Below are 14,883 nucleotides of genomic sequence, written 5' to 3'. Positions count from 1 at the left end.
TTATGCGCAGTATGAACAGGCTTTACTTGGCTGTGGCTGCTAAATGTAAACTAAGAAAATGAACTAGTGTGGCAGCGTAACTGTTAAAACATGTACCGTGAGCAAGCTGGCTGCACCTCCAACCCGTAGCCTTAAGGCACCACTCCCCTCCTCGTGTTTCTCCCTCCTCCTTTGTTACTGTCACTCACTCTCACGCACCACAGAGGACACTTTGGATTCACTTTACGCACCGAATGGTTGTTTCTTTTCGTCGCATAGTCCACTGAGTGTGTTTGGGTGGGTTGATCACAGCTCACAGTTTGAGCATGTCATACTGGCTGTAGCAGCATGTGGACGGCAGCGCTTGTTTTGTACCAGCTCCTGGCTCGTAGTCAGCCGCTCTGGGCTCAGGATGATGTCACAGCGGCTGTCATCACTCCTCAGGACTGCAGCCTGGACTGTATACGACAGGTAAACCGGACTTCCGACCTTTTGTGTATTTACACAAGTCTATGTTTTCTTTTGACATAAAAGCAGGCTCGTCTTGTGTTGCAGCTACTTTAATTTGTCATTTTGGGGTCTTTAATCCAGGAGGATTCAATGTCAAATAACTAAAACATGACATCCGACCTGAGACAGACTCCTGTTGAGGTTTGCTCTGCTGTTAAACATGTTGCTTCTCATCCTGCTCCGTTTGTTGACAGTGTGTCTTTTGGCTGCTGTGAACAGCGGAGGAGCTGCTCTTCTGCTCTGACAACAAGTGTTTGTGTTCAAGGTTGAAATAGAACATTCTAGAACATTTATGAAACTGTACAGACATAAGATTCATTTACAGTCTCATCGGCCAATGTATATTTTTACTGGCTGTTATCTTTTGTCTTGAGGGATACGCATGACTTGATATAATTGGTTTGTATCCATCAAGCGTGTCCTGTAATTCCAACAACAGGAGCCTCTGATTGTTCCTTCTCCCTAAGCGATAAGTTTTGGCAAGCTATAGGGATATAAATTGTATCCAGAGACCTGAAAACAATTCATAATTCATAGTATGCGGTTGTCTTAAAACTAAACCTGACTATGAACAGATGCACCTTTTTTCAATGTTCATTCAGCCTTCATTTATGTGAATTGTCAGATTTTTTTTTTTTTTTTACATACATTTACAAATAAAAGGAGGAGAGACTGAAGAACAAAAATGACTCTGGGTAACTTGGTCAAAACCAAAAGCAGTGGTTGGGGCCCCTCTTAGGGTTGCAAGATAATTCTGAAGGCCCACAAGTGAACAAAATTGGAGTGAAGTAGAAAAATATTTCTGCTGCACTTTTTTTTTTTAGCTTTTATTTAATTTATGTATCAGTGATTTTACTCTTGAATACATGGATAGTTTTTGGTAAAGCCCCTTACATTTTAGATAGTAGTAGATTAGAAGAGTTAACAATCTGAGATGGAAAAAATGGTTGAACAGGTCACATAGCAAGAAGAAAACTTTTACTGAGTGGCCCCAAGTAAAAAGGTTTAGGGTCTGTAATTCTTTAAATAAAATAAAATAAAATAAAAACGTTTTTGATTCTAGAAAAAATATATATTAAAAATAAAAAAATGAAATTGCAATTATATATGGGTTCATTTTAGTTATAGCTTTTAATTAAGTTTTATAAAAACTACCAATTTCAATTCAGTTTATGAAAGGCTGAATGTCATCTCCTTCCCTGTCCACTTTTCCTGGATGTCTATACATCTTTTCTCAGGTGCAAGGTTATTTGTGTAGTTTTTCTATGCTTGGTTAGAATTATAAATACTGCATCTCTTAGCCTCTCTCTGTTCTTGCTGAATACCTGCTGAAATGACTGAAAATCAGACAAAATGCCCCAGTTCTTAACATGTTCTGGCTTGGACTGTCCTGCTTCATTTCTCTGTGAAATGTAAGAAATATTGTAAATAGGGTCTCAAATAGATAGCCCCAGGCAAGGGGGATACTATTGTAGGTTTAGGCCTTGTTACACTGTTTTCAGCCTTTGGCCCAAAGTTGTTCATAAAGAGTGAGTCGACCAAAGGAGAATGAGTAGTTGTCAACATAAGCTGAACTAATGGTAGTGTAAGTTACACAGCATCCTCTTTGACTGACACACTGTTATCTGAACTTCCTTCGTTCTGTATCAAATTTCTCTGGGAGCGTGGATGCAGAATTTTATATTTAAAAATTATTTTGCAGGTGTTGACTTAAGTAATTTGTTGTATCATTTTCAGTTTTTCTAGATCAGATTGAAAATGGTGGATCATGCTTTCATTTTCAGTTTTTCTAGCTCAGAATGAAAATGGAGGATCATGCTTTTACCTTTATTTATGCCTCATTGTGTCTTATTTGTGGACTGAAAAGTCCACCTAACAATTGTGAGCGCGTCAGCTGAGGACGTCTCCTTTGTGCCATGCATGCTAAGAATGTCGATTGTGTTCTCAACCTGCGTGCAAGTAAATATTTAGGCTACAGAGACTTTCTGATGGCCATTACCCAACCTGACAGTTTAATTGTGTGAACCGCCACACACTCTTTCTCTCTCTCTCTTGCCTATGGCATTATTTCCTCCTCTCTAATTTTCCCCACCTGTTTGTCGAGTTGTGGTCTCCCAACTGCAGGGCAGGGCAGTCGCTATATATGTATGTGTACCTCGGAACTGGTATTAATATTTACTCTGAAGTAAACATCTAGTATTTACTAGAAGTACTGTTTCGACATGATCAGTTTGACTCACATTCTGATAGTTCTAAATCATAGTGATAAGAATGCTTAAGTATGCTTTGTTTCAACTGGTTCAGAACTCTAGGCATTGTTTCAACACAGAAACTAGCAACACGTGATACTTTCTACTATGAATCATTACTATTGTTTGTTGTTCCCCATAATCAAAGAACCGTTTTTGTTTAATATTGGCTCACTATTTAGGACATTTCTCCTGAGCCCCATTCCCACTGGACAGAAACCACCCACCAACATCTGGTGTTTGTATTTAATGGGAAAGATTACAATAAGCATTCACAGCAGGGACAAATGACTCAGCAGTAAACAAGGGTATTATCAGCTCCAGCTCTGATTGGCTGATTGTTATCGGACTTAATGAATCAAATTCAGATAGAAAACATGTCAAATACCCACTGATTTGCAGATGTCTCATTTCCAGTTTAGGCCAATGAAAAAAGGCTTTTGGTGCCCAAATGATGGACCCTGAAGTTGTAATTACACATTTTAGCCACCATGTGAACTTGGCTTCAAAGTCTGGCACACTTCCTTGGGGCCTAGAATGGACGTGCTAATTTTGCAATGACGTGATGCCACAAATACCCTCCATCTTCATCCAAGCAGCGCTTTAACATTGTTCAAAATCAGTCAACTTGTTTGAAAGAGTCACTGAATAAGTAACAGATGTAAAAATAATTAAACACCTAAACATTTTCACTGGCCTCCATGCTGCTTTCTGCTGTTTACTAACTTTTTTTTATGACGCATTCATGAAACAAAATATGATACACCAGTTAAAGACAAAAAACAGAAAGGCTTTCTTGTTTCCTGCATAGCCATGTACACGACTCTACTGGAAAATAAGGTAATCCCTTATTTTTAGTAGTTTTTAAAATTAAATCATTCCACAACCAGAAATCATGGATTACGAGAACAGTTCTTGATGCCATGAACAACCAAACTTTAGGTAGTCTGGAAACATGGATAATTATAAAGCAGCAGCCTATAATGTTAAAGTAGAAAAAAAGAACTAAATTCAGCACACAAGGTCAAGGAGCTGATGGGACCGCATTTCACTGAAGTTGTACTTTGTATGATTTAATTTGACAAACAAATTAATGATTGGTGGAATAATAATAGTGAAGCTGCTGACGTCATCATTTATGGGGCTGTAAAGTGCTCAGTGGCACACGGAGCCAAAAAAGTTCGACTTTCTGGGTGTGAATTTACCCTGATCTTCCAAATCTTGGGGCCCATAGGGCAAACACACTATAGACTCTCACTGGCTGAGCGGCTTATTAATCCCGGATGAGTTCTTTATTGACTTTAATGGGGATAAAGTGATTTAATCATGCAGTTCTTCCAGACCTTCAAAATCTTATTGGGCCAAATAGATCAAATCCTGTTAGACAAGTCATTTGGCAGGAGTTCAAAAAAATTAGCCATCCATCCATGGAGTTAAATGTCCCACTGGCCATCCTGTTTGACTTGGAAATATATCACGATACTAAAGATAAATACTCTGCCATACTTAAATGCCATGAGACAAAAAAGCTGGTGAAAAACCTTGGTTGTCACCTATATATAAAAAGTCACAAAAATAGTTGGTAAATAATAAACAAAAAAAAACTGCTCACTTTTTCACCTCATCACACCTGCCCAATTGTTGCATGAAGTCGGCGTGGTTGTCAGATTAGTTTCAAAAGCATTAGAAAAATACACCACCCCTCCAACAAACAAAATTGTGGAGTTGTAGGTTTTCATATTGGACAAGCGCTTCTATTATAGCTCACTGGCACCTTTAGTACAGGCACAGGTAAGGAATTAAAGAGTAAAAGTGGATTTTAGGTTGACTCAAAAAAAAGTTAACAGAAATGGGAAAAATGTACTACAAGATGAAGGAAATCCCATTGTTTTGAGGCAGCTATTGATGAAAACATGCTGCCAGAGCACTTCATCATGGATCTTTAACAGATGGGAGCCTTGTTAGAGGATTTCGGGTCTCTGTCGCAGAGACAGGAGACAAGACATACTCTGTAGCTAACATGGAGCCAATGTAGGGAGGCAATAATAAAATAAACTGTTCAACAACACCACAAACTACAGCCTGCAAAATGACCATTAACACCTCAATAAAACATTTTTTTTTAATTTAAATGATGTTACTCACATTCCCATTCGCATTTTTAATATTGCTTTTTGTTTTGCTCATGTCTTCGTTTCCACTGCCAATTCCTAATTTCCCACTTGGGTAAGCAGAGTGTGACCTTTCACATTCTTGCCTCTGATCCAGTCCTCCTCATTCTTGGCAGCTGAGCACGGACCATGGACAATCTAATGTGATTTTCAACGTAGGTCTACAGAAAATCAAATTGTGTTTGTTCATGTGTAAAACTGTGTGAACATATCTGTTGTTCTGTGCATCCATTACATTGTTGTTATTTTTTAACTGTCCTTCCTACATTCCAGTTTTGTAGCCTACATTTTTATTTATTTTTTACTTTTATTTTTTATTTAATAAAGGTTGTTCACCTGAAATGAATGTGACAAGATTCAGTATGCATACATAGGAAAAAAGTGCATATGATAGTGCTGAATTTATTGATTTCAAATCCGCAGGGTGGACCTGGATGTGAATACTGCAGAATAACCAGAGATGATGTCAAGAGGGCTCTGGGTTTTAACTCCATCCACGCATTTGGAAGTAAGTCTGATTCAGACAAGCTGCACTATAGATCACAGCCTCCTTAATATAGATATGCATTCCTCTTAAACTTTGTTACAGTATTAAATGCAGTTTTACCCTGATGGTGCAAATTTATTTTGGCTGCAGTGAGATATTGCATCTTTAGCGTCTTCATCCAGCATGTCCTTAACCTGAAGCTACACTTGACAGCATCATTATGTGCAGACGTTACATTGTTTGCACTTCATATTAGGATTTGACCACAGGCTAGTCTCGCAAATACAGAAAGGGTGTGACCAGTTGTCATCACTGAGGTTGTAATAAACAAATGACAAAAGTACTGAGCATTACTAAAAACATGTATTGACAGATGGGGAAAAAGAAAACACTGGTAATCTCACGTCTAATATTTGTCTAATTTGTTGAGTCTGGCAACATTGCTAATAGTTTTTATTGACATAACGTTTGGCAGTATTTCGTCCAACTGGATTAACATGAACAAACTTCACAACTATTTTTGGCAAATGAAGCGGTGCAGCCCATTGGGTGGCAATCTCCGTTATTTGGCTTGTCAAACCAAAAAGATCTCAACAAATGTCAGAATTATGAAAAAAAAAACTGGTTCAAACTTCAGGGTTGCAGGGAAATACCGGTTTAAAGGTATATGAGAGTTGACAATTATACAGTGTACAATTAGGATATTGAAAATGGGGAATCTCACTTTTATTTTAGTTATTTTCAAAATAACTCACAAATTTCCAATAAAAAATGGTTTCAAGTCTTAATTGTAGTGATGAAACATTTGTTAAACCAAAACTAACCCTTCTATGTTCAATCCTTTAAGGGTCATTCTGACTGGTTATAATAATAATAATAATAATAATAATAATAATAATAATAATAATAATAATAATAATAACAATAATAAGAATAAGTAAGCATAAGAATAAGAAGAATAAGAATAAGGAGGAATAATTCTGTAATACCATGATACTGTGAACCGTGACATTTTCTGAGATGTTACCGTAAATCTCATAACGATGAATAGAAATAATAATTGTAACTCTGGTGATCCCCAGACCTTTCATTTATCTATGCTAGCATGCTAGTTAAGGTCAAAATTTAAATTAGTCCCATATTTTATTTATTTTTGTTTTGTTTTTAATAAATACCTTCAAAACTAAAGACACGCCCTTCAGCCTCAGACCTACTTTGCTGCTAAGTAGCAAATGTTAGCATGCTAACACACCACATAAATGTGAGTGAACAAGGTAAATATTTCCAGCTAAACAGTAGCATGTTAGCATAGTGATTGCGGGAATGAAAAAATGAAAATAAAAGCCTCACAAAGCTGTTAGTATGCAGGCTCTTCTTTCTTTATTACCCTGTTTTCTTTCACGTCGCATACCCCCAAAATTGCTAGACAAAAAGCCAATGATATTTTCCCATTGGCTTTTGGATTAATGCAGATCTTGGGCAAACAAATGTTTATGATACTTAAATATTTTGCTCTGCAACATAATCTTCACAAGTGGGCATCACTTTTACGCTTTCTGAAGCGTAAATGCAATCACCAGAAGTAAAAAGTTAACATCAGGCTAAAAATAACTTGGCTACTGCACGGTCATATAACTTACTATCGTCACCTTAACCAGGCTGAAATGCTGTGTTAAACATGACGACAGTCTGTATTCTCATTTAGCCACTTGTTAGCGACTGCCATTTTAAGACATGTTTAAAAAATTGGGGTTTTTACTGATGTATTAAGTAAAACATGAAAATCTTGAGCTTGTCTTAACCACAGACATTATTTACAGTATCTAACTTAACACCCATTACAAAAACAAAATAAAAAACAAAAAACATTGACATTTAGACGAGGGACCCAGGAGTGCAAAAAATGTTAATTCCGTGTTGCCGTGTTTTAAGACTCGTTCCAGCAACACTCTACTAAACGCTGACTAGGAATCATAATGTGCTGAAAATATGTAGCCTGAGACACTTTGTATACATTCTCATTTCTCCTCAGGCTGTATTCCCTGGCCATGTTTTGAGTTGCTAGGAGAAGACGACCCTAAAATCTGTCAACACTATGTCCAAGCACCAAATGATGTGAAAGTTGAGGTGGTAAATGAGCCAAGCCCCACATCTGACACCGTTGTTGTCTCCTGGAAGCCAAGCCAATACGGTATGTTAATATGGACTGACAAAGGCACTTTCTGTATACAGTTGTTATACAGACCCACAGCATGTCTGTACAATGGGTGGAGATCACAAAGTGGTCTGGTTGGTTTTCAAGTCTCTAGGCAGTTTTGAAACTAATTATCATGTCAGACAGACACAAGTTCCCCAAAATAATTTCTCATATCAGCGTTTGACATAAACAAGATTTATTCCAGGTAACACACAGTGAATTATTACTGAAAGGTGAAAAGGGTTGCTTCGCATGAATGCTTCCAAGTCTGAGAGATACCTTGTTTGATCATTCTGTCTGACTGGGACTTTGACAGGTGAAAAGCTGAACTGGTGCTGAACAGTGAACTGATTGAACTACATGCAGCACAGTTTTTGACATTAGAGGATACCTGCAACTTGGATGTTGGATTGCTGCTGAGTCCCTGACACTGCTTTCACTCCGTCTGTTTTGAATTTGTTGCAGGAATCGCCTTCTTGCGAGGCTTTCAGGTGTCCCTCCAGGCTTTGGGAGGGTCAGCCATTGCCTGTCAACTCTTTCTCTTTCACCGTAACCTCTCTCTCCCAGCTTCACATGCTCAAATGGTAAGCAGGGCTCTGGCCTCTTTCTGTCAAGAATGTTGTTTTTGACAACCCAACATTAATTCTTGTGATAAACCCAGAGTTCTCACGGTTATTTCTTGCAAGAACATTCACACATTGTTTTGAGGTTCAGCAATAAAATCAGCCAGTGGTTCCTACATCAAGAACAACATCTAAAACTGTCTGTCTAAAGAAATGCCCCTGTGAAGACACACCAGAACCCTTTAGTTCTTAAAAATTATGACCTGCTGATTGTGCAGTGATGCTATATTTTAGGCATGATCACAGTGGCATCACCACCCCAAAAACCTGAAAATAATATGGCAGTAGAGAAAACATCTGTACATTTTATGTATAGGATCTTCCAAAAGCTGTAAATTTCACACGTGAAGAAATGTCAAGAGAAGCCTATTATTTATGCAGCCTTTTGTTATGTCTTTTGAATGTCCTGGAGGACTTTACATACCATGTCCTGTATGACATCATGCACCACAGGATACATTCTCAACTATGGACACTAAATATTTATGATGCAGGGTCAAAATCCCACATGCTCTATAACTAGCAGCTGGAAGTGTTGAAAATGTAGATGAATTTATTTTATGTCTGACAGGATCAAGGCGACAAGTTTTATTACATACTTTGCAGAAAAGCAAAAGATTGTTGCACAGTATTTGCTCATCACTAGGTAACATCATATCATCATGTCTAATCATATCCATAAGGCCATAAGGGGTCATCATAGAAGAGAAAGAAGTGTGTAATAAAAAGTTTAACCATCTAAGTGACTTTTAACAACTGCAATGCATTGACACCATGGTGTCTTCAAGACCTACATACATTTTCCATAAAGTGGTCTCCATGTAATGGTAAACTCAAATGAATTTTTACTGGATCTACATAGTATCCAACAATAAACTTATAAGGGATTTTACAACAGAAAAACATATCTAAGGCACACCTGGTAGACAGATATGTCACAACCAAAGAAATAATTACCATCTTACGCACTGTTGGGACTTACAGAGAAACACTCTTTCAGTCTTGGAGCTTAATCAGGCATCATTTGCACAAAATGAAACAACCACATGTTTGTGGCCACAGACTGCAACAACCACTCTGCACTAATACTCTGGTGCTCCTGGAGGCAGATCAGACCATATCCAAGTCTCATATCCAACCTGCATCTTTATAATATTTAAGAAAGAGGAATCCAACAAAAAGAATTTGTAAATTTGCAATAGCTGCAGCATAGTACGTGCATACATCCATGCGTTCATTTCTTCACACACAACCTTGCAAACACTTGTCACGAGTCCAATTATCCTCCCTATGACAACCGCTTTATGAACACAAACATACACCTACACACATTTTAAAACACACTCACACACACACTTGAACTCCACATGACAATTTTCAGCCTCTTAGGGCAAAAACTTTGGCCACCAAATGGTGGGATCATTTTTTTCTGTACCGGCCGACTAACTAACCCACCCAGCGAGCTATACAGCTGCTGTTCACAGCCTAAAAGTAAATAGTTGTTCAACGCATTACTACTGAAGGAATATTTCCTTTGGTTTAAAAGCTGGAGTGTTTTGAATGGGTGCCAGGTGACATAATGTGAAATTACCTGGGGGCCAGCTATTTATCACATTATTTGTATTATGTAGTTGTTATTTGATTTGTGTCTACAAACTAGTCTATGGTCTTGACATCAGAAAAAATGCAAAATGATAGTACTTGGTTAACCAATATTGTGTGGTGGGCCACATATAGTATATTCTAAACAACAAGCCAGAGGTGTTAAAAGTTGCCCCCCATGCCAGACTTTGGACATTCCTGGTTTAAAAGATATGCCAAGCAAACAACATGATTTGTGAGACCAAGAAATGATCAAATTGCAAAACAGGCAGAATTTTTTTTTTTTTTTTAATTCACACACAGAAACACTTTTGTGAAAAGATATGAAGAAGACAATATATATGCTGTAAATCTAAAAGAGAAACCATTTGACTAAAGTTAATGAGGTTCTCTTAAAGCATTGAAAAAGCATTTGTCAAAAACTCTTATCACATCTTATCAGGTACAAGTGAGCAGTGTGTTTAAAGAAAACCAAGGTCATGTTTGCCGCTGTGTTCTGCAGGTGTACAAGTCGGACCCATTCCCCGGCCTCTCCCTTGGGTCCCAGTATGCTGTTACCGTCATGGCGCTGCCGGTGCCTGAGGAGTGGGAGAGGTTCTACCACAGCAAGATCATCTCCACGCGCTGTAAGACCCCCCTTAAGCTCTAGACTAGATATCATCTCATAAGGCGCACAAACACTCTCTCTCACACACACACACACACACACACACACACACACACACACAGTTTCATCAGAGTTCACATAGTTCATGTTGGCTCTAGGGTAAACTTTTAAATGTAAGGCTGTCCTTATTCACAGGGCACATACTGTACAGTGCTTACTATTACATCTCATGATCTGTCATTGGGAGGCTCGTCTGCCCTTTAAACACGTTTTCTCATGTATCTTTCAGTAAGACTATTGCCAAAACTATGCTGAATCTATAATGATGTGCAAATTATGGTTTTGCAGCATGTGCTGAGAAGAATGGTCTCGAGCAGTGCAAAAAAGGTGAGACAAAATGAAGTGAAATGCTCATAGTTCCCAAATAAACTTTACGATCAGTTTTATCCTATATTCTGGTCTGGTTGCAGACTGGTACCCCAAACATATCGAGGTCCAGCAGGAAGGGACTGCCATCACCGTGACCTTTAACTTGGCTCCCCCAAACCTGGGCATCAAAAACTATTTCTCACTGTGTTATGCAAACGGCATGAAGAAATACACAGACATCACACCTGTAAGTGGTTTCAGCTTCTACTTCTAAGATTTATGTTTTGTTTTCATTGTGTGCATTAACACATTGCTTCTGTGATTTGTATTGTAGAAATATTTGAAACCACATAAACTAATTGTATTCACTTTATTATTTCCCTTAGAATTCCAGCAGAAACAAAACTCACCACAGCTATCAGCTGAATGACCTCCAAGAAGGAACCAATTACACCTGTGAGGTAAAATAAAAATAGATTTGAATGAATCTTTACTTGACACAATTACATAATATGAAAAATTACTACAGTTTTAAACAAAAAACTCTTTGTGTTTAATAGGCGAAGGGTCTTAAAGCTACAGTTGGTAACTTTTTTGAAAGTACGGTTGCGTCTTATTTGCTTAAACTGTCACCATAATCTGAGAGAAAGATCATTAAAAAGATCTGCATTAGAGGTGGTAGGAGGTGAGCAGGGACATCATTATCTGTCTCATTTAGTGTGAATATGAATATATATAGCATCATATATTCAGCAAAAAAATCATACATATATATTTCTTTTTTATTTTTATAAAAGTTACTAATGTAGCTTCATGTTTGGTCAATTGCGCTGGGCTGTGACCAAGAAAAAAAAATGAATTAATCCAAGGTCCAGTGAGCAGCATTTTAGGGACACCTGTGGGGAAAAATGGCATGTAATATACATAACTAGGTTTTATTAGTAAAATCATGTTCTGGTTACCTTATAATGAACTATTTTCTATCTACATATGGAGTGTGTCCTCTGCCATGTTGTTTCTACAGTAGCCCAACATGGACAAACCAAACACTGACTCTAGATAGAGCCAATCATGCTTCCGCTCTTTAGTGTCAATCATAGCACATAAGAGAAGCCCTAGTGCTGAAACTTTATCGATAGATGCCACTAAATCCTTCGTAATTTGTTTTGTCAAAGTACAGTTTCAAAGGTCAGAAATAAATTTTTATGCACAACTTTTCTTTTATCACAGATTGCAGCTAATGAAGTGGATGCAGTGAGGAAAACATTCAATGTTAAGGTGATGCGCATTCAAAAAGGTAGGGGAGGTTGTTTCTGATCTACACAAACTTCTTCTTGCTTTTCATTTAGAAATGTGGAGATATAAACTGTCTGTTGGACTATATTTACAGTTGATATGTTGGACACAGACACAATATTTTATATATGTCTAATCAATTCTATCAGTCTTTCATCTTTTAAAGTCATGCTCAGAAATTTGGATAAATACATTTTAGCATACAAATACATTTTTGCTTTTCTGCCTGAAAGCAAAATGTTATTGACACTGAATTGTCATGTATATTAACAATTGTCTCACCCTCAGAAAGTCCCTCGCCACGCTCTGTCACTCCCTCGTTGGCTTTGATGCTTCCTCTGTGCCTGGCAGTAGTAGCCATAGTTGTAGTCTTAGTGGCTGCTCTCACCAGGAGGAAGACCATGCTGCAGATGAAGAAACCTGACATGAAACCAGGTGCAAAAACAAACCAAGTGCAAATTTACACCATTTGAGAAAGAAGAATTCCTTTCCCTCTATCCTGTCTCAACCATTACCAGCATCATGAGGAACACAGCATTTATTTATTTTTTTCATCTATCCAGATATTATCAAGCAGCATCAAGAGAGCGGGACTCAGGAGGAAGTGATGTCATTGCAAAGAAACAGGCAGACCCCTCCTCGTCTTCTGATTTGCTACAGCAGCTACGATGGCCCTGCACATGTCAAAGCCGTCATGCAGTTAGGGGCCTTCATACAACAGCACATGGCCACGCAGGTATTTTTATTGCATTATGTTTTCAGGTTGTCCATCTGTCCGTCTATAACATTCTTGAATGTGATATCTCGGAGCACCTTGAGAGAATTTCTTTAGATGTGACACAAACATCCACTTGGTTTTAATGATGTACTGATTGTGTTTTGGTGGTCAAAGGTCAAGGTCATGGTGATCTGATTTGTTTCATTCTTGTGAATAAAATATCTGAAGAAAATTTTGAGGGAATTTCTTCAAATTTGGCACAAACGTCTACTTGGACTCAAGTATAAACTAAATTGATTTTTGCGTCAAAGGTCAAGGTCACTGTGACCTTGCATACTTCTCATTCTTGGAAACTCGATATCTCAAGAACACTTTGAGGGAATTTCTTGAAATTTGGCTCAGATGTTCACTTGTTATCAACAATGAACTGATTATTTGAGTAAATTCTTACAAAGCTAATGATGATATTGTCCATTTCTTTTTTTTTCTTCTATTCTTTAATATTAAACAGGGGCGGGTTTAAATGTGTAATTAGATCAGTTTGTTGAGACACTGTGTTTTTTTTTCTGTATGTATGTAGGTATGCCTGGACCTGTGGGACTCTCTGAGTGTGGCTGAGGAGGGCAGCATGGCCTGGCACTGCCGGCAGATTCAGGAGTGCGACTTCATCTTAGTGATCTGCTCTCAGGGCCTCAGCCACAGACCTAAGCCTGGCAACAAAAATGAGGAGGCAGACAGAGCTCTTGTTTTTGGGTCCAACAACTTCAGCTCTGACGTGGCCATTCAACTTATCGGAGAGGAGGTGGGCCGAACCAAAGCCAGGGGACAGGACTTATCCAAATATATGGCAGCCATTTTTGAGTACTCTGAGGAAACAGACATCCCCACCGAGCTGAGGCTGGTATCTCAGTACATGCTGACAAAAGATTTACAGCTGCTCTTCTCCCACCTCCATGGAGTGGCTCTACACAGGCCGGGCCGTTACTTAAAGGTAAACCATATCTCAGAGGAGGGCTTTCTTGAGTTGCCAGCTGGAGCAGCTCTGCAGTTGGCTATCTATGAGGCTGGGATGGAAATGACAGCGAAAAGGCATCACTCTGCAGAAGAAGGGGACTAAATACTTAAAAAAAAAGGAATTCATCCGCCCTGATTTAATGATGGCAACAAACTTCCAGACAAACTGGTCAGACAGGAGAAGCTGTGAGCTTGTTCTACATCTGCAATCCAATGTATCCTTAAGCAATCGACCAACTAACCACCTCTGCCTCAGTTGTGCTGCGATGGCAGCAAGCGTGCACTTTGACCTCTAAAATGTGTTTACATGCAATATACGTGTGTGTAGAAGAAGGATTTGTGAAAAAAAAAAAAAAAACTCCAAAATGTGTGGAATGCACAATAAAGCTATCTTATTCTTACAAATGTGTTACAAATGTGCAAATATTTTCTGGTCTTGCAGTGTCATTTAAAAAAGTGCAAGTGTATCTGTACTATATGCATTAAACATAAATTAACTATTAATCAAATTTGTAAGTTAATGAAGTTATTTTGTGGGAATGTTTGCCTTGAAGTATAAATTGTATATATGCATGTTTACAGTCTTGCTTAAGTTTATTTATGCATGAGCATATAGTGTCTACAAAGAAATGTATTAATATGTCTTATCGTTTTTTTGTTTTATATTTTTGTGAAGTATTGATTTTCTATTGTGTATCTAATCATATAATTAAAAAAATAAGATTAAAACAAATGTTCTCTGGCTTGTCCAATTTATAAAATGTATTCAGTGTTGGGGGAGCTACTTTGAAAGCATAGTTTTGCAAGCTATCAATGAAAGAAGCTGAACTCAAGCAAAAATGCCCTAGGGAGAAATATAGTTTGGCTCACTCAGGCTATATAGGAAAAAGTAGTTCTACTTTATATTACTTTGTAAAATGATCAAATTGACCATATGCATGTGATATCAAAATATAATACAAAAAAGTCACTATTTAGTACAAAAAATGTCAGCTTTAGTTTTGTAGATTTATGTCCACTATTCAGACACTTGCCCTCTGAAACTAGAGTACAGGTGGATT

At 37.9% G+C, this 14,883-nt stretch overlaps 1 protein-coding gene across 1 annotated transcript; it reads left to right on the top strand.

Moving 5' to 3' along the window:
* The first annotated feature begins 39 nt into the window (after positions 1-39).
* Positions 40-14,159, top strand: si:ch211-207e14.4 (interleukin-17 receptor D). Its single transcript, XM_042492278.1, has 12 exons — positions 40-450; positions 5,333-5,417; positions 7,429-7,587; positions 8,059-8,177; positions 10,321-10,444; positions 10,774-10,812; positions 10,896-11,041; positions 11,181-11,255; positions 12,025-12,091; positions 12,379-12,525; positions 12,654-12,826; positions 13,389-14,159. The coding sequence occupies exons 1-12, from the start codon at positions 328-330 to the stop codon at positions 13,923-13,925; spliced, it is 1,794 nt and encodes a 597-aa protein (XP_042348212.1). The 5' UTR covers positions 40-327; the 3' UTR covers positions 13,926-14,159.
* Positions 14,160-14,883: the final 724 nt, after the last annotated feature.

Source organism: Plectropomus leopardus, chromosome 8 (genome assembly GCF_008729295.1).
Source record: "Plectropomus leopardus isolate mb chromosome 8, YSFRI_Pleo_2.0, whole genome shotgun sequence".
NCBI classification, from domain to species: Eukaryota; Metazoa; Chordata; class Actinopteri; order Perciformes; family Serranidae; genus Plectropomus; species Plectropomus leopardus.
The sequence above is the reverse complement of the archived record's forward strand: the minus strand, read 5'-3'. Positions and strand labels throughout refer to the sequence as shown.

Bases quoted from the DNA above. Each gene is read 5' to 3' on its own strand.
- si:ch211-207e14.4 (XM_042492278.1), top strand. From the start codon at position 328: ATGTGGACGGCAGCGCTTGTTTTGTACCAGCTCCTGGCTCGTAGTCAG. The intron at 451-5,332 runs GTAAACCGGACT...TCAAATCCGCAG, and splicing joins GCCTGGACTGTATACGACAG to GGTGGACCTGGATGTGAATA. The intron at 10,813-10,895 runs GTGAGACAAAAT...GTCTGGTTGCAG, and splicing joins TCTCGAGCAGTGCAAAAAAG to ACTGGTACCCCAAACATATC.